We start from the raw sequence: 21,265 nt of genomic DNA on the forward strand, positions 1-21,265 counted from the left end.
CACATAAAAAAGTTTTCCGTTTGTCTTTTAAAAACTTGCTCTATCTATCAGGTAGCTACCCTAAAAATTTGATTTTATTATTCAGAAGGCTTCAATCGAAAAATTGAAATCTAAATGTGGTAAGTGCAAAAATTTTATTAACATGATGATCATTAAAACGAAATTAAAACCAATAAATAGGTGTTTAATTATCAGATTTTTTTTAAATAACCCCGCTGTTGCTCAATGCAAGTGCGACATCACCTTAAAAGTTGTCTTTTAAATAGTAGAATGCCCTTTTATCATTTTTAATGGTTTCTTCTGCTACTATGAATTTCCGGGTTATTTCGTCCAAATTGTGTTAGTCTCTCGTCTTTGTAGTATCCCCACGGAAAAAAATCAATAGGGTTTATGTCCGGGGACCGTGGAGGCCAGGCTAAAGGGCAAAGATACCCTGAAAGATGGATTGGTCGTTGCAGCCTGCGCATGCGCCGGTGACGCCTGCCTTAAAGCCTGGCCTCCACGGTCCTTCGACCTAAACCCCATTAATTTGTTTCAATGGGGATACTAAAAAGACCTCGGCTACTTGAGAGAATGCCACAATTTGGACGAAATAACCCGGAAATTCATAGTAGCAGAAGAAACCATTAAAAATGATAAAAGGGCATTCTGATATTTAAAAGACAACTTTTTAAGGTGATGTCGCACTTGCATTGAGCAACAGCGGGGTAATTTAAAAAAATCTGATAATTAAACACCTATTTATTGGTTTTAATTTCGTTTTAATGATCATCATGTTAATAAAATTTTTGCACTTACCACATTTAGATTTCAATTTTTCGATTGAAGCCTTCTGAATAATAAAATCAAATTTTCAGGGTAGCTACCTGATAGATAGAGCAAGTTTTTAAAAGCCAAACGGAAAACTTTTTTATGTGATTTTATTTTTTTACGGGCCCTTGAAGTGGTGAACATACTGGGTAATTTTATCTTCCTTGACATTTAATTCTTTTTTTTATTCCATTCAAAGATCTAACGATAGTAAATGTTACTATACTGAATTGGCCTATCTTTCAGCTTAGCACACAAAAAAAATCAAGCATCTAGCGCAATAATTCACGTCACCATGAGTGAAAATATCATCGTACTCGGCGATAGGTGAAAAATTGAAAAAAACGTCATAACTCCGAAAATACGAAAAATCGCATAACATATATGGGGGTGATTCGGATAGCCCTCTAGGTCCTCTACCTCCCAGCTTCCGTTCATCACTACTTTTTGGGACACCCTGTATATAGAAACAAGAGGTAGATACGTCATCAACGCACCAAAATTGCTTCCGTGAATTGGTCCTATTTGGGACCAATGCAATCAGTCAGATTGTCACCGGTCCCAGTGAGCGCATGTGCCGATAGGTACATTAAAGTTGTCGAAAATGCCTTCCTGTGTGTTCAGAAAGTGCACGTATTCGTGCAAAAAAATAAAGAAAGATAAAGGAATATCATATCACAGGAAAATATATTAAATTATTACAGTTTATGAATAAAAATAACAATTTACAATTCTTTATGAATGACACATGCTTGACACTTGTATTTAAATAATGAAAGGGATAAAACATTGCTTCAATCACTAGTGTGACAAAGCTAGCGTACACTGTGTTCAAAGATTATCATGTAGATACGATTATTGAAAATAGAACGGTTATTTTATTAATTTCGATTTGGGTAAATACTAAATACTTGATTATTTTTATATTTAAATCCACACAGTGCATGTAATTAACAAATATATCTTTTTATTATATATACAAAGAAATCGTGATGGCAAAAATGTTTTTTTTGCAATAATGATGTTGAATATACGTATACATTAAAGAAAAGATTATCGCTACTGACGAAAAATGCTATTTGCTTTTCTGTAAATAGCTATTGAACATAAATTTTATTTGTGTTTTAGATAAAAAAGGCTTATACTTCATCCTTTCTTTTATTTCATCCTTTTTTTACACGCTTTATATTAGCTTCACCTGTATGTTTGTTTGTTTGTAACCGACTTCTTTGGGCGCGATTTTGACCCACTTTAAACGGCCAGATTTCGTTCAAACTTTGTAGATTTATTGAGGTGACCGATGACAATACACTAATTTGATAAAATTTTCTATTTTTTAGTTCGGTTTTCTATAAAAAGCGTGTTTTTTTAGTTTTTTTTTAAATATTATTATTTCATCTAGGCACCACTATTATTATATCCTACAAGTTGGAGTGATGACCTTGTAGATACGGATTTCGGGAACTGCCTTGAAACGAATAGCGTAAGATCGGTCTTTATGGAATTCTATAAGGAGGACTATGCTCAGCAGTGGGTGTTTATCGGGTGAAATGATGATGACCGAAAACGAACACCACAGCTAGTAATAAATTCTTAATACAGTTATATCTCCAAAAAGTTTTTTCATTTTAATACAACATCATAATAATAATTAAATAGTAAATGAAATTGTCACATTTGTTTACTTGTGCAGGAAACGTAACATCTATAACATTGAACCTTCTGTGTCGTTATTCTATGCAAATTACCATGGCAACTATTTGTTTATTTATATTTAATTGGTGAATTCTTATGACTTTTGCTTACACCTGCGCGGAAGTGACAAACTATCTTTGTCTTTTTTGTTTATATCATTTTATTAGAGCCATCTCTCTTATACAGTCTGTGAATGTAATAAATTAAGTAAAATGATACTTGTATTTGTGTGTGCCTGACACTGCATATGAAGCATTTTTTTTGGATATATTGTGAGTATATAACGTATCTATACATAAAATATCATTGATTGTAACATAAAACATTATCATGACGATGAATTCTATGACATTTCTAAGTGATTACTGCAATAGATAACCAGCAAATGCTTAAAATAGAAAGTCAAGTACGAAAGGTTATTTGTTGAAATAGTACAAGGAACATTTTACTAAAACACGATGCTAACAAGTACAAATATAAACATTTCATTGAGGGTGCTTCAAAATTGGTTTAAAGTTATGTTTACTTTTAATGTTTAAGGGGTCACACCTACATACAACTAAATTAAACTACATGTAACACAAACAAAACAAGTAAACGGAAAATACAAAAAAAAATCACACGTCTTTAATGCTCTTGGTAAAGCTTCCAGTTGAATTAATCGTCGGACTATCAAGCAGAAAATTCCATATTGCATCTGAGAAAATCAGTCACACATATTTAAAAAATGTGTGCGTGTACTAGTGTACACACGTAAGAAGTGAAACTTCTTAATGAGCTTATTTTTTAAAAAATAATTTACTATATGCAACTTTACAGAAATACGTCGAATCACGCGTGGTAGGGATAAGAAAAAGATGGCGCGTAACGGAAAAATGTCACGCGTAACGAAAAAATGTTACAATAAATTTTTTTCCAACCCCGATAAAGAAGTTTCAATTGGAATTCTTAGAATCAAGATAAGTTTTAAAAACATTATCTTGTTGATAATTTTATTCATTAAAAGATTATTTCGTGTTTAAATCCGTTATGAGTCGGGTTAAGTAGGTACCCGTATAAGTTTCCTATAGAAAGTCTTGATGATCCTTTATTGCGAAATTCGAAACTTCGGTTTGAAGCTTTAAGTTTTCTCATTATAAATCTTTCCACGCCCCATAAGAAGGTGGTATCTATATTCTCTATATGTACGTAATGAATGTTTGTTTTTCCTTCTAAACATAAGAGTCAAATCCGATGTCAATGTCGTCATTGGCGTCGGATTTCACGTGTTACACAAATCGATATCCAAATATCTTACTTTTTTTAGCCAATGAAAAGTAGCATAGATCGTAATCTTGAGTAAATAATGACCAACGCTCCCACTGAAAATAATTAATTTGTCAATATAATTAATCTAATCAGTGTTTTTTTACTTTCATTCTTAAATATTTCTGTGAGAAGAAAGTGTTCGTTAAACGATATAATTTACATAACAATCGTGCTTAAAAATTAAACCATACTAAACTGGAAATGTTCCATAATTGTTTTTGTCTGTTTTTACCTGCTTTTTTTTTGAAACTATTTACCTACCTATACAATGCGGTTCGAAGATTGGAACTCTAGGTGACTCTAGTAGTTGGTTTTGTTGTTGTTGCTTTTTATTGAATTGATTTACGTTTACGGCCTTGTTTGCTCCATTCTTGTTCTCATTCGATTATTTTTTACCTTATGACCATGGCCGCGATTCACGTTTTATTTGAAATTTACCTAAGATGGTGGATAAGTTTTCTTTGTTTCAATGTTTACTCAGGTACAACAAGCAAAATGTTTATACCTATTTCGACTATGTACCTACATTTGAAATTATGATCTACATAATTCTATTCTTGTTTTTAAACACCGGTATACCTACTTTAGTAAATTAAATAGGTACTTAAATTCAAAATCGAGGAGAAAAATTAAATACGATATCAGATCAATTGTGGAAAAGTTTAAAATAAATTGTACGTGTGTAATTTTCTGGATTTAAAATACTACTAATTTTCACCAATTAATTGCCACAATAACGTCGCAAATTACGTACACTAACTAATTGTCGAAACGAAGGTTACGGATTGGAAGAAAAACTCGGTTTAGTAAATATCACGACACTGACTCTACCAAGTATTGTGAATTTATAGAAAAATTCAATAGATATAAAACGATTATGATTATAATATTATGTTACATAATATGAGGAAGTTTATTGGATGTTATAGTATCATGTAATGAGAAGCGGTATTTTAACAGAGAGATAATTAGAAACATTGACTCAAGTTCACAATACTTAAACAACAATCATGCGTTTTATAAAATTTAGCAGAGCTTAAAATGAAATTGCCTTAACCTCTATACCTCGTGTGCTCTTTGAGGTTCACCACTCCATTTATCTCTCCAGTGAATAAGGTGATGAAGGTGGTTCATGTAATTATGTTGGCGGGTGGGATCGCGCTTCTTTCGGAAATCGGTGGGAGAAGGTGGGGCAGTGAGAGACCCGCGTCTCGCACCAGCTCCCGCCACCACCGAGGGCAACTGCGAGCCCAACAGCCTTTCGGTCTCGGGCTCATCGGAGGACGATATGCTGTCAGTTAGCAGACGTGCTGACCTCGAGCCGCTCTTTTTCAAACTGCACTGAGGGTCTCCTTTCTTCATTTCGTTGCACTAACAGAACTAAGCACTGAGAACAATAGCGTATCGTTGTTGTATGGCGCGGAACGAGAGCGGCGCGAATAATGATAACATTCCGCAATGTTTGATAGCGTTGAGTGACAGGCGTGTGGCGCGGGCGACGCCGTTCGCAGACTGCGGCGCGGTGACGAATTGACGAGTGCATGTGGATGACGGCCGGTCGACGACAAAAAACGCCTGTCGCTTTGCCGACTGCAAGCAGGATATCCCAAATATGGCAAATATTTGCTTTGAACTTGACTCTACAATGTTTACAGCCTCATATTACTTGGCACAGCTAGAAGTTTGCTTCATATGTGCCCATTTGCCCAATTATATGATCCAGACAACTATGAATTATAATTTTCAAAACTAAATGTTAACTGCAAAATATTTTTGTATTAAATTTATAATTATGCATTTAATTAGCACATTTTAAAATATGAAGTTTACAATTTAATACTTATATAACGCATTAAGTAAATTATGGCTTTGTCTTAGATCATTAAGTAATGGATAACACACGCAGGCGTTTCCCCTTTTGCCGAGGTATAAGATTATTCGAATCGAAAAATCTTATGCTTTCATAAAAACTACTTGCGTAATCGATTACGAACACTCTGCGTATTCGTAAAACATCGAAAGGACGTCTGCGAGTGCTCCGCTAAAAATGCCGTTTTGCACTGTCAAGTCTTGCAGAAGCAATTCAAACATGTCGAATATTAAAAAAGATGGAATAACCTTTCATTTGTGTATATTTTTTTATTTTTTTAACGTACATTTCTAATTAAATGCAATTTCTAATAATCGTCGATGTATCGTTTAGCGATATGATCAAGACAAATAATCGAGTCATGTGTGTACTCGATCATTGATGCGGCCTCACGAGACTATCATGGAAAGAAAATATACAAATTTAATCTTTATGAACTAAGCGATAAAGTTGAATTTAGAACGCGATATTGAACCGCACTCCCCACGAGACTATAAAGTGATGTAGCGAGACTATCTTGAAGAGAAAATATACAAATTTAATCTTTATGAACTAAACGATAAAGTTGAATTTAGAACGCGATATTGAACCGCACTCCCCACGAGACTATAAAGTGATGTAGCGAGACTATCTTGAAGAGAAATTCAAATTTAATCTTTATGAACTTAGTGATAGAGTTGAATTTAATAACTCGTCGCTTAAAAGGTCGTTAATTTTTACGACTTTCTTAGTGACGGACTGCTTTTAACTTGAACGTCGATAAAAAAATATTTTTCTAAGCATAATAATTTGAAATGAGATAAGAATTAATCTTTATTATATTAAAATTTTACACAACTGCATAAAAAGGAGTATAATGTTTATTTTGTAAGTCTTGTATATAATTATTAAAATTTACGCTAGGTTACTTTTAACTGGCAGAACATTTTAATGGTACGGAACCCTTCGTGCGCGAGTCCCACTCGCATTTAGCTGTTTTTTTTGTAATGTTAATCTTGTAACCTTTCTATTATGTAATCTATACTAATATTATAAAGCTGAAGAGTTTGTTTGTTTGTTTGTTTGAACGCGCTATTCTCGGGAACTACTGGTCCGATTTGAAAAATTCTTTCGGTGTTAGATAGCCCATTTATCGAGGAAGGTATATATCATCACGCTACGACCAACAGGAGTGGAGCCACGGGGGTGAAACCGCGCGGAGCAGCTACTTTATTTATATGTATGTACGAATATTGCGTATATTTCAGATTTACAAAAAATCCTGCTTTAAGGCTAAGGTGGATTGAATGCTGTGGGAGAAAATCAGAATGGACACCTCGGTACAGAAATAATAAAAATTTCTGGACCGATATTTATTTTATTGAATATAATATATGATGTGTTGAATAAATACATATTCAAATACAAATAAAATGGCGTTTTATTGTTTTTTCATATATGCATATAATAATGATGAAAACGTCACAAATGACCTGTGTAGTATTTTTTATGAATATAATATTAATGTTAAGTACATATTTCTAATTTCAAAAAAATTATTATTTTTGTAATATCGATATGGTTACATCCCTTTAGAGCGATTGTATTATTACGTATATGTATAGAGATTTTTCTGTGTAATCGATGTATGTGTGCAAAAACATGCTAGTCTGTCCATTTTGTAATAGTTTGAGTTTGTAAAGACACAAATTATTTTTGTGAATGTGTGATTGTGTTTCAAAGTGTGAGTTACCCTCCCCGCACCAAAACCGGCAGAAAGTTTAGTTAGAACATTTGCCAGCGTGCTCCATCCATTACTTAATGATCTAAGGGCTTTGTAATCCTACTCTTTATTATCTTATAAGTTTAGTACATATTTCGAAATTAATTGAGTACTTATAATATCTTTTTTTTCTCAATAGAATAAATGGAATATATATGAAGTGTGGCCAACAGACATTACATTTTCCAATTTATTTTGAAAAAATAGAACACCACAACTAAACCACATTATAAATATCAATGACTAATACCTCATCATGTGGTATTTTTCAAATACTTAAATAATAATAGGGGAGTATGAAGGTCAATGACTTACACGCAAAGGTTATTTTAAAAGGTTGCTTTGATTAAATATTATAAGTTTTGGAAAATTATTGAATAGTATGACAAATATAATAATAACTACATATAAACAAACTCATTCATATTACCATGAAGATATGAAATCTGGGTGTAAAGAGTGTCAATGATGAATTGGGCACACATAATATTATTATCTTTGTATATGTCACAGTCATCTGTTTGAATTTGTTATTTGACTGAATGACTAGCGCCTTCATTGAATGACCAAACTCAGCCTAATTATTCAATGGAATGTTGTCATTCAATGCTAGTCATTCAGACAAATAGCAGCAGTTAAGCTGCAGATTTAACCAGATCATGACAACATATAAATAGTTATAATAAAAGATCAGGTGTATATATGTAATATTAATATCACATAGTCTGCAATGTTATTAGCTGAAAGATTAATTTCTAAAATTGAAGTTATGAAACTAATAACTACAATAATAATTATGACCTATCTTCCAATTTATTGGTAAATAATTTTCTCTATTATATTAGATACAAAATTTATTGATTTGTGAGTAGTTTGAGTAGTGTGTAAATTATAATTAATTTCCATGAGAATGAGGATAAAACAAGTAATAGTAATTGGTATAATTATTTTTAACAATAATCTACACCGCCTTCAAATTGTCACAACCACATATTTTGAAGAGAACTGGAAGACACCAACTTTCAAATAAAAATCATAAAAATTAAAAACCAAAAAAAAAAGTTGAAAATATAATCCCCTATTTACTAAAGTTGGTTGAAAATGCATTCTAAAATACCTATCACTTATTGTTTTTTTTGGTCCAAAGTTACTTTGTACTGTGTATATAGTTTAATTACATATGATAGGAATGGGAATGGTCTCATTTTCTAGTTATTATTAATTGAATTTTAATCAATAGTTATTGTAAGACAATATATTATTATGTTTTCCTTATGAATAATACATATTTTTAAAACAAGCGCATAATAATAACTACACTATATAACTAAATAACAGAGAGTTTTCAAGTTCCACTAGAATACGTTGGAATTTTTGTTGACCTTTGTAAATAAATCACCACAAAGGATTATAATATTACATGAAACTTACCTGTTAAAATGTGAATTAATCGATTCCGTTAATTATCATCACTTATACAGGCAATCTCTCAATGGAAGAAAATATTATACACCCGTTTTCACCATTACTTTATATATTATAAAATAAAAATTGATATATTTTAAACAAAACATTGATACGAAATAATTAACTTTGCAAAGCATGCGAAATGCGAATCGAAACACTTCAAATGTCAAAGTTGCGATTTTGACAAATGACCAATCACAAAGACCACACAATGACGTTAAATTTTAAGCAAGTCGTGTGCAAGTCGTCTCGGACAACTCGGTCACTCATAAGCAGTCAAGCTTCGGTACGGGGTTTGGTTGGTCAAAAAAAAAAAGAGTTAAAAATATAAATATAATTTTTATCATGTATGTACATATGTATGTAATAAAGTATATAATATAAATGCATACAATTACACTAATTGTATCATACATGGATTGCATTTCAAGAATTGTTTTACAAAACTAAACAGTTTTACAAAAATATTATACAGTGTGGAAATTTTCGATGGGCCCAGGGAAAGTACTTGAAATACTGGAGATAACAAATTTTTCTGAAAGGAAACATTCCTTTATTTTAAAAAAGAAATAGAACTGAATTCAATTAATTTCGAAAATTCACTTGCTTTGACCGGGAATCGAACTAACTAAAAATAAAAAAAATAATAAAAAAGACGTGTAGCACTCGGGGACTGCCGCGGTGAAGCTATTGCATGCCTTCAAGCCACACCTTCGCGCCCGTAGGAGTGGGGAACGTGAGGTTTTTTCGTTACGGAATTTCTGGATTCGGTCCCTGCGCTCAAGGCCCGCGATAGAAGCTATGCAAATGCAATAGCTTAAAATTACATTATTCTTCGAATCGACACGGCCTTATACGAATAGTTTCTACAACACATTATCCGTAAAATATTAAATCTTTATTATTGAGTACACATGGGCAGATGTTTTATTAAACACATGAATTTTAGGTAAGAAAATAGGTTAATTGGTAATAAATTAAAAATAATTTCATGCATATAATATTTTCTTTCTTAAACATTTCTTTTTGATTGAAACTAAGAATTGGTATGACTTTAAATTGCGGCGTAAAGACCGCAATTTAAAAATTTTCGATTTATTATTCTGCCTTTTTCATTTGTTTTACTTCTAAAAATATGTTATTGTCTGTATTTTCAGAAGAAAATCACAAAATAAATTAATGTAGGTATCCAGAACGAGGGGACTCATTTTGAACAATTTATTATTTTAGTTAAATAAAGATATAAAATCAGTAACGTTATTTATTTAGTTACATGTTGTCGATGATATAATAAAAAAAAGACGGGTTGCACTCCGGGAGTGCCGGCAGAAGTGAAAATTTTGAGCATGTTTGATATCCATCCGTCTTATGGCTGGTTCACACTTTGATTAGTGTGAGTGCAGGTGATTAGTGCGAGTGCAGGTGTGTAGTGCGAGTAGTGTCCAATTGACTGCGAGTGCAGGTGATTAGTGCGAGTGCAGGTGTGTAGTGCGAGTAGTGTCCAATTGACTGCGAGTGCAGGTGATTAGTGCGAGTGCAGGCACGCTGCGAGTGAGGGGGAAGGGAGGGCGCGCGGGACGTGGCTACTCGCAGTCCACTCGCAAAAAAATAGAACACGCTTCTATTCACTTTACTACACAGCCTACTAAACACTCGCACTAAACAGTCGCTGTCCACACGTAGTACTACTCATCACCTGCACTCGCACTAATCAAAGTGTGAACCAGCCTAATGGCTGGACTGCGAGTAGCCACGTCCCGCGCGCCCTCCCTTCCCCCTCACTCGCAGTGTGCCTGCCTAAACACGTCTGGACAGGAGTGTTTAGTGTTTAGTGTTTAGCGTAGTGTGTAGCGTCGCGGATTTCACCATTGTCCTGCACTCGCACTAATCACCTGCACTCGCAGTTGAATTGGACACTACTCGCACTACACACCTGCACTCGCACTAATCACCTGCACTCGCACTAATCAAAGTGTGAACCAGCCATTAGAGCGAGCGCGCACGAGCAACTTTGTCTCCGCAACAATTTTGTCTCCGCAACTATTTTATCTCTCCAGCCATGGGCTAGTATGAAAGTGCGCGTACGTAGCGACGCAACTCCCGGGAGACTTTTTTGTCCGCGGGTTCGGAGACAAGCCCGCGACGCAACTGTCGCCCTATCTATTGGTTTCAATGCAAGTGCGCGCACGGCGACAAAAATGTTGCCAGGCGACGGCCGCCCGCCAGTTGCCGCGTAACCGGCGTAGCGATAATACCTATTTATGTCAACGTATTTATTCTCGTACACAGTAGTTTTAACCGACTTCAAAAAAAAGGAGGAGGTTATCAATTCGGCCGGTATATTTTTTGTATGTATGTATACCAATTACTCCAAGGTTTCTGAACCGGTTTACGTGATTCTTTTTTTTTTTTGATGCGGAATGGTGTGGTGTGCTGAAATTTTGTATACGCATGTAAATTGGATAACGATGAAACATTATTATGACATAGAGCTGATTTGATGATGGAGTCGGAAGGTGGTCATAGGAACTTAGTAATATATTGACTCAACTTTATCGAGTTTGGGCTCGTTTGATTCGTGTTGAAAAATACACTAAAAAGTATTAAATAAAAACTAATTTACTTTTTACAATTACGATTACATATCTATACTAATATTATAAAGAGGAAAGGTTTGTAGGTATGTATGGTTTTCAGTTTTCACGCATAAACTACTGAACCGATTACAATGAAATTTAGCACACATATAGAGAGTAACTTGGATTAACACATAGGATAGGTTTTATCCCGGAAATCTCACGGGAATGGGAACTATGCGGGACAAGAGCACAGACCTTGCTGCTCTTGCTCTCTTGCTCTTGCGCGCTCGCTCTTCTTTTTCAGGTCACGTGTCCTGACGCGAGTATAAGGGTGTATTCAGAAAGAAAGCTTGAAACTTATAAGCGCTTGTCGGCGCTTGTCATGTTCATATATATTTTCCTTTGTCTTGCTTGTCAGCGCAGGAAAATATATGAACATGACAAGCGCCGATAAGCGCTTATAAGTTTCAAGCTTTCTTTCTGAATACGCCCTAAGATTTTTTAACCATCAGAAAAAGTACTCTACCGCGCCGCGGCCGCTAAAGAAGTTTTCACTTCAAAAATGTTCGATTCCATGATATTTTTATTTCTAAAATCAAATATTTTAACGAGAAATTAACATCTTTAACGTTAACACCTATAACATTATTTGTCTCGATTTGAAGAATAAAATAACAAATTAAATTTTTAATAAGTTCGATTCCCGATCGAAGCAAGCAATTTTCGAAAATCTTTAAAAATAAAGAAATGTTTCTTTTTAGCAGAATTTGCTATCTCCAGTATTTTAAGTACTTTCCCTCCAGGGTGCATCGAAAATTTCCACACTGTATATTATACTATCCAAAATATTATGATCTAAAATTATTTTTGGCATTGATATCGTTGAGATTTGAATTTTAATCCACTGTTCTTACGAAACGTGAGTGAAATGGAATCAAAGTGACACTGACAATGGATTGACGGACTGACACACCGTCACAACTCGACGTTTGTCATTTGTCAAATTGGCAGGATATTCATTTTGATTGTTTATCGTTTATATGATTTTATTATTAAATTAACTATAGCTTAAAATTTCGTTACATTAATCAAAGTTAAATGAGAACTTACATATAACCAGTGTCATGCTTTAAATATGGCCTTACCACAAAAAAAATATTATCGACAACGTGCGCATTCTAACCCTATTGCTGATCATTGTTTTGAATAGTATGTATAAGTTTGTTTAATCTACTATATAAAAATAAATCGGGTTTTCCTTCCTGACGCTATAATTCCAGAACGCACGAACCGATTTCCACGGTTTTGCATTCATTTGAAAGGTCTCGGGCTCCGTGAGGTTTATAGCAAAGAAAAGGTGTCTCTGGTGGCGAAACGGAGTTCGCCCGGTTTGCTAGTCAATAATATATATCTATAAATTAAAGATATACATAACATTCTTTTACAGTCCAGCCAGCCCTGATGATTATGATTGGTCAAACCTATATCCAATCATAAAAACAAACGAACTTTACAAAAATAATTTGGTTGAGTTCTTAGATGTTGGATGTGGATATGGAGGACTTCTGGGTAACTTGTTTTATCGTATACTAGCTTTCCGGCCGCGGCTTCGCCCGCTTTGTCTAAAACATAATAAATTATATACTAAAACCTTCCTCTTGAATCACTCTATCTATTAAAAAAACCGCATCAAAATCAGTTGCGTAGTTTTAAAGATTTAAGCATACAAAGGGACATAGGGACAGAGAAAGCGACTTTGTTTTATACAATGTAGTGATTAAGTACTTTTTTGTCTATAAGCATTAATAAGGCTAATGTTGTTTTTGTTTCAGTTACACTTTCTTCAATGTTCAAAGAAAATCTTATCCTGGGTCTAGAAATAAGAGTGAAAGTTTCAGACTATGTAAATGATAGGATTCAAGCTTTGAGGAAACAAAATGAGAATGAGTATCAAAATATTGCTGTGTTACGTACCAATGCAATGAAATATTTGCCAAATTTTTTTAGGAAGGGTCAGGTGATTAATTTCATATGAAAATTGAAATATGTCCTACAAACGACAAGACATACATTTGTTTAACAAGCTTTGAAAGTTTAATGTAATATTTTATTTTAACTACTCTTTGGTTTCATTGTCTCATTTCAAATATCCACTAATTTTCAGCTTAAAAAAATGTTCTTCTTATATCCAGATCCTCACTTCAAAAAAGCCAAACATAAATGGAGGATTATAAATAAGTGGCTACTTTCTGAATATGCATATGTGTTAGCAGAACAGGTATAATTTTATCAACATTATTTACATTTATAGAGAAACAGTACAATAATTTTAATTTATTATAGGTATAATATTTGTTTTTAGGGTATTGTCTACACAATCACCGATGTGAAAGATTTACATGAATGGATGGTCAGTCATTTTGAAGAGCATCCATTATTTGAGAGGATAACTGGTGATGAATTGGTGTGTATTTTAGTAAGAAAAGAATATAAATAAAGAGTTTATATTTGAAGAACTTCCAAAACAAAAGCTTACCAAGTTGTATATTTTTATATTTTATAAGTAGTAATTGATGTAGCTCATAAAGCTGCTGAGCTAAAATGGAACTGGGCTGGCCATATTTGCCGAATGTCGGAGGAGTTGTGGGCGAAAATTACCACTTTGTGGATCCCCAACAAGGACAAAAGGCTGCGTGGCAGGCCCAGTACAAGATGGCGGGACGAGCTTGATTCCCATTTAACAGATTGGAGCAAAATTGGAGAAATGGATTGAGGGAAGAGAGGCCTTTGCTAAGCAGTGGGACAGCCATGGCTCATAATAATAAAAAAAAATAGTAGTTATTACTACTACCACAGACTAATAATAATATACTACGTATACAACTACTACTATAAAATATAAAAATATACATAGATACAAGCATATAAGATATATCTTTATACTTCTTTAATTAGCAAATTAACATACAGGGCCACAAAAAACTAGGTTGGACTATGCTTTGATAATGGTTTAACAAGAATAAAGTTTAAATCTTAAATTATTTTTTCTAGGAAAATGATGTTATAGTGGAAAAACTCTTTGAGAGCACTGAAGAAGGACAAAAGGTAACAAGAAATAATGGTGAAAAGTTTCTTGCTGTTTTCCGACGAGTTTGTGATAAATTTACTAAAAATGTTAAATGAAATAATACATTGTTATCTATAAAATTGATTGTTGTATTTATTTTTGAAAAAACATTTAATTCATAACTTAGTTAGCACTTAATAAATAGTATAATATATGAAAGCTTCACAATTTATTATATTGAGGCAATTTATTACATTACATATCACATTATATATTTCATGCCTTACTAAGCTTTTTCTCGAGCAAGGTAATCCACCTAGTCATTTGTCGAGAAACATCCAATTGTTTTCTCATATGATTTGTAGCCGCTAATGTCCAATCCCTTCTTTCAGTACTTATTTTTTGGCAAGTAGTTGTGAATAATATAGCAGCCCATACTTCTGGTTGACATGGGTATAGATGGAGGCCCTTCTTTGCTAATACCATTGCTTTCAATTTATCTCCACTAACATTTTCTGAAACACTTGCTGTAGCCATCATTTTGGCAGTGAGACTATTATCATGATCCAAATACATTGCTCTTTGAGCACAACAACTTGCAACTCTTGCTTTGTTACTTGGCGATTGCAGGCAGTACTGAGACATACAAAACCATAACAGTGCATCACATGGATGATCATGGATACTATCACTTATAGACTTAATAGCGAGATCTATGTCATTCATATAAACTAAATATGATTTTAAAAAACCTATATCATATCCAAATCTACTATCCGTTTCATATTTTTGTAATTCACTTAATGCTAGTTTTGACAAACCCTGATCTGAATGTAAAATTCCTAAAGAGCAAATAGCAAATAAGCTATATGGTGTAGGTTTCTTTTGAGATACTTGTATACTGTGAAACAGTAAAGTTTTTGCATCATCCATTCCTTTGTACATGTACACTATTCCAGCCATTGCCACAAGTAGGTCTGATTTTTCATCATCTTCATTGCTTAGCCAATGTAGTGCTGTATCATAAGCTGAATATGCTTCTTCATAAAGACCTTTCTTAAATAATGCCAACGCTAATCCACATGTTGAATCTAAACTTGCCTCAGTTACATTTTTATAAGTTATGATAGCATCGTCATATCTTTCAAGTCTATTTAAAAGCCTTCCAATATTTAATCTAATAATATTCTTCTTGTCCTCTTCTGCAAAGTCATATGCTTTTTGATAAGAATCTAGAGCCACATGAAGGAGGCCACACCGTTCTTGCAAAATGGCGAGAACATTTAATGCACAAGCATTACGTGGTTCATGAGTAATAAACCATTCCATTAAGTCAATGCCATATGTAATTGCATATAGGTCATCAATGACATACTTTAATTCACGATTATTCTTATAGTCACTGTTTTTAAGTATTCTGCAAACCCAGTCTGCATACCCAAGAGCACTTTCAGGGTGATAACCGAGCCGCGACGCGTGCCTGTACAGATCCATTGCTTCCTCTTCACGTATCACTTCTGCTATCAAGGCTTGTCCAATCCAACTTTGAGGATATGAAGGTAGAGTCGATTGTCCCCGCCAAAAGCAATAATTTGCTAATTTATAAAGTTTAATTTTAACATACAGAGTGCCCAAATTGCACCAAATCTTTGCAACAGACCATTTATGAGTTACCATCAATGCTTTAATGAAGCAATGTTGGGCTATATCATACTTTTTCATGAAAACACATATTTTACCTAGCAAGTTCCAATTACGCCAAGCTGATGGCTTTGAGTGAATACAAGCCAAAGCTAGTTTATATGATATCTGCAAATAGGATACATTCCCAGATGCATGATAGTATAGTAAATATGTTAATGCTAAAATATATGAAGAATTTTGTTTATTTATTTTTATTACTTTGGAATAACATGCCAGGGCTTGAGGGAAAATATCTAACTTATCAACTTTTATCCTGTCTCCTTGATCTATGGATGCAGTCCTCATATAAACATAACAATATTTATCTGGAAGACTTGTTACAAAAATTAAAGCATTAGCCAATAAGTTCCAGAAACATGTAAATCTCTTTTCCTGTGTCAAGGCCTCACAAATGAAATTTATAGCATTTTGAGCAGAATCTCTTGCAGCTCCAAATAATTTAGCAGATGCTTTCTTTTTCGCAATTTTAATCCAAGATTCTGCAATACCTTTTAGTGCTAAAACAGACTTTGGGTCTATTTTTAGGACATTTTCAAAAGTAGCAATAGCATCCTCATATTCTGTAAGCAGACAATGGATATAACCAATTCTTGTTAAACAGTAAGTCGTATGATTAGAATTTAATTCTATAACCCTCTTATAAGCTTTCAAGGCAGATGTAAATGATCCACGTGAATAGTAAGCATCAGCCAGACATTCAAAAGCAACAACATCATTTTTATTGCTTTTGATAACATTCCTAAATTGTAGTATAGCATTCTCCCATTCTCTTTTATTGATGTAATGAAGACCCAGTCTGAAGTGAATCCATGTTTCATTTTCTTTATTTTGATAGGATTTTAATAATTCAAAATCTAAGTCCTTGAGACCTAATTTTAAATAACTTCCACTCAAACTTTTCATTATTTCTTTATCTGTGTTGTTAAGGCTATGTGCCTTTTCATAACATTTTTTGGCCTTTTCCAAATCTTGTTTATATGAATAATAAAAATGACCTAAATACAAAAATGTATAAGCATGTTCTGCATTCAGTTTAGCTGATTTTAGAAGATTAATAAGGCACTTATCAAATTGCTGCAATTCCCAATAGCACTGTCCTAAATAAAAAAGATTTAGTTGATTATCTGAAGAATTTTCCTCCAATATAGCAACTGCATCATTGTATTTCCCACTTTTCATGAGTGACAATGCCCTTAGTTGAGCAAAGTAACTTGTAGATTTAAGGTTGTCCAAAATTCCTTCTGCTTCTTCATTAGTTTCAATGTAACATTTAGCCAGAGCAGCTTGTTCACTTTCACTGAACGAGTCTAAAGGAATTTCCTTACCAATGTCAATTGCTTGGGCCCATTTTTGTTGTTCATACAGAGATGTGAACAGAATTTTTTTAAGGGTTGATACAAAATCATGATCTTTTACCTTAATCAAAAAATTGGTTGCAAGTTTCTGAGCTATTGACCATTTATTAAGCATAATTGTACACCTTATAATAAATATTGCTTCAGTTTTGTCTGCTTCCTGATAATTTACTAAAGGCACACATTCTTTGTAGGCTTCTAAATATTGACCCTTGTTATAATAGAGCATACTTTTTAGGAGACCGGGATATTTAGAATTTTCTATACCTTCAATTATTTTATTAAAATGTTCATCTATATCAAAGCCCTTAAATGAGCTTTCTTCAACAAATTTAATACACAGCTGTTTACATAGCCAGTCTCGAAGTGATACATTGGTAGAGAAAAAGCTTAGATTAATTACATCAGTTACTGCTGATGCAAAATTAGGTTTTTGTAAAATTATTTTTCCATATATCATTTGTATATTTTCCTTATTGTTAACTATGCAATCTAAGAAAGTTAAAACACTTGAAATATCATTTTCTTTACAAATGATATCACTTTTCAATAAAATTAACAATTGTTCTTCAGCTATTTCTTTAAGTTTATTTTCCGGCTTTGAGTTAATGTATGATATAAGGGTTGTAATTGTATCATTACTTTTAAGAGAGCAGCCCAATTGACCAACCTTTGTTATAATTTCTACTGCCTTTTCTTCTTCAAGAGAAAGCTTCAAAATTTCATTATAAATAGATATAAGCTTAATTTTCGAAGCACTATCCTCTTTCCTTTCATAGAAATTTGCCAATCCTTGCCAGGCTAAGGCATGATCAGGTTTACTGGCAATAGCCTTTTGATAAGCTAAAGGTGCCTGATCAGAATCTTGTAACGATTTTCCGAGTAACACGAGAGCTAAATAATTCTGCTTGTCTTTTCTCAAAATATTCTTACAGCATTCTTGGGCATCTTTGAAGTTCTTTTCGTCGATAAGTTTTCGTGCTTCTTTTAGCAAGGATTTTATATCTGCCATCTGGAACATTGTTTTTACTTACATTAATTAAATAAAAAAATATTGCAAACCAATCGGTTCATTAAATTCATATAAATATCAATTTTTTCAGTTTTTATTAGGTGATTGTAATCTTACAGTGTCTTGTTATTAAATTATCTTTGCGATTAAAATATTAGTTATTGAGATGAAATTGTAAACTAAAAACAAAATTATACAAATATAAAAATTAGAATTTTAAATACAGAAGAATAATTAATGATACTAAATTGGAAAAATTTAAATATTCAGCACCTTCCAGCATAGAATCCAGCTGATGTTATTTATAGAACTGTCATGGAACTGTCAAGTGTCAACAGTCAACACTCAACAACACTCTACAGATCACGCTACAGATACATAGATTATAAATTGATTGTCATTAAAGAAAGCAGATGTGAAGCAGATTCATGAAATAAATTCATTAATCTAAAATAAAATCAAAGTGCCTGTAATAATATTGTAGGGTCTTGTTATGTGCGGGTGTAATAAAAGATGGATAACTACGCAAAGGTTATATTTCGTTAACTACATATATATATATTCGTATGTAAATGTAATTAATATTCGACCTAATGCTTAGATCATTAAGTAATGGATGGAGCACGCTGGCAAATGTTCTAACTTCTAACTAAACTTTCTGCCGATTTTGGTGCGGGGAGGGTAACTCACACTTTGAAAAACAATCACACATTCACAAAAATAATTTGTGTCTTTACAAACTCAAACTAATACAAAATTGGCAGACTAGCATGTTTTTGCACACATACATCGATTACACAGAAAAATCTCTGTACATATACGTAATAATACAATCGCTCTAAAGGGATGTAACCATATCGATATTACAAAAATAATAATTTTGTAATACTACATAGGTCATTTGTAACGTTTTCATCATTATTATATGCATACGAAAAAACAATAAAACGCCATTTTATTTGTATTTGAATATGTTTTTATTCAACACATCACATATTATATTCAATAAAATAAATATCGGTACAGAAATTTTTATTGAAGTGAATACTTCTTTAGCGGCGTTGGGTATAAAATCTTAAACTCGCGTCAGGTGACCGTAAGACGGACTTTTTTTTTAGCCCTTATATTCCATGCGTAAGACGGATACCATTCCAAAATATCAAACATGCTGAACGTTAATAATCAAGTTTTCACTTCTGCCGGCACTCCCGGAGTGCAACCCGTCTTTTTTTTGAAGTGAAAACTTCTTTAGCGGCGTTGGGTATAAAATCTTAAACTCGCGTCAGGACACGTGACCTGATCGAAAAAGCGTAAGACGGATGGATATCAAACATGCTCAACGTTAATAATCAAGTTTTCACTTCTCCCGGCACTCCCGGAGTGCAACCCGTCTTTTTTTATTTCTGTACCGAGGTGTCGCTACAGATATAATAAAAATTGTAATTCGATTTTTTGTAAATCTGAAATATACGCAATATTAATACATACATATAAACAAATTACATAATAGAAAGGTTACAAGATTAACATTACAAAAAAACGGCTAAGTGCGAGTCGGACTCGCGCACGAAGGGTTCCGTACGATTAAAATGTTCTGCCAGTTAAAAGTAGCCGAGCGTAAATTTTAATAAATATATACAAGATTTACAAAATAAACATTATACTCCTTTTTATGCAGTTGTGTAAAATTGTAATATAATAAAGATTAATTCTCATCTCATTTCAAATTATACTTAGAAAAATATTTTTTTATCGACGTTCAAGTTAAAAGCAGTCCGTCACTAAGAAAGTCGTAAAAATTTACGACCTTTTAAGCGACGAGTTTTTAAATTCAACTCTATCACTAAGTTCATAAAGATTAAATTTGAATTTCTCTTCAAGATAGTCTCGCTACATCAGTTTATAGTCTCGTGGGGAGTGCGGTTCAATATCGCGTTCTAAATTCAACTTTATTGCTTAGTTCATAAAGATTAAATTTGTATATTTTTTCTTCAAGATAGTCTCGCTACATCGCTTTATAGTCTCGTGGAGAATGCGGTTCAATATCGCGTTTTAAATTCAACTTTATCTCTTAGTTCATAAAGATTAAATTTGTATATTTTCTTTCCATGATAGTCTCGTGAAGCCGCATCAATGATCGAGTAAACACATGACTCGATTATTTGTCTTGATCATATCGCTAAACGATACATCGACGATTATTAGAAATTGCATTTAATTAGAAATGTACGTTAAAAAAATAAAAAAATATACACAAATGAAAGGTTATTCCATCTTTTTTAATATTCGACATGTTTGAATTGCTTCTGCAAGACATGACAGTGCAAAACGGCATTTTTAGCGGAGCACTCGCAGACGTCCTTTCGATGTTTTACGAATACGCAGAGTGTTCGTAATCGATTACGCAAGTAGTTTTTATGAAAGCATAAGATTTTTCGATTCGAATAATCTTATACCTCGGCAAAAGGGGAAACGCCTGCGTGTGTTATCCATTACTTAATGATCTAAGACCTAATGCGACCAACCCGCGTCCCGACAAGCCCGTAACTGTCCATGCATAACGCACAAACTGTTTACTACGTAATATATTACATACTCTGTGTTTATGTCAAAACATATGTCATCAGTCATCAAAC

At 33.2% G+C, this 21,265-nt stretch overlaps 2 protein-coding genes across 2 annotated transcripts; one reads left to right on the forward strand and one right to left on the reverse strand.

Moving 5' to 3' along the window:
• Positions 1–12,495: 12,495 nt before the first annotated feature.
• Positions 12,496–14,702, forward strand: LOC149905981 (tRNA (guanine-N(7)-)-methyltransferase). Its single transcript, XM_090105245.1, has 6 exons — positions 12,496–12,700; positions 12,939–13,060; positions 13,324–13,508; positions 13,656–13,769; positions 13,854–13,955; positions 14,543–14,702. The coding sequence occupies exons 1-6, from the start codon at positions 12,627–12,629 to the stop codon at positions 14,672–14,674; spliced, it is 729 nt and encodes a 242-aa protein (XP_089961371.1). The 5' UTR covers positions 12,496–12,626; the 3' UTR covers positions 14,675–14,702.
• LOC149905982 (superkiller complex protein 3) lies at positions 14,692–18,730 on the reverse strand. Its single transcript, XM_090105244.1, has one exon. The coding sequence runs from the start codon at positions 18,636–18,638 to the stop codon at positions 14,835–14,837; it is 3,804 nt and encodes a 1,267-aa protein (XP_089961370.1). The 5' UTR covers positions 18,639–18,730; the 3' UTR covers positions 14,692–14,834.
• Between the last annotated feature and the right edge of the window lie 2,535 nt (positions 18,731–21,265).

The sequence above is a fragment of the Colias eurytheme genome, chromosome 9 (assembly GCF_061535395.1).
Source record: "Colias eurytheme isolate Ceu_HAF_F1 chromosome 9, ilColEury1 Martin Lab GWU primary, whole genome shotgun sequence".
Taxonomy (NCBI): Eukaryota; Metazoa; Arthropoda; class Insecta; order Lepidoptera; family Pieridae; genus Colias; species Colias eurytheme.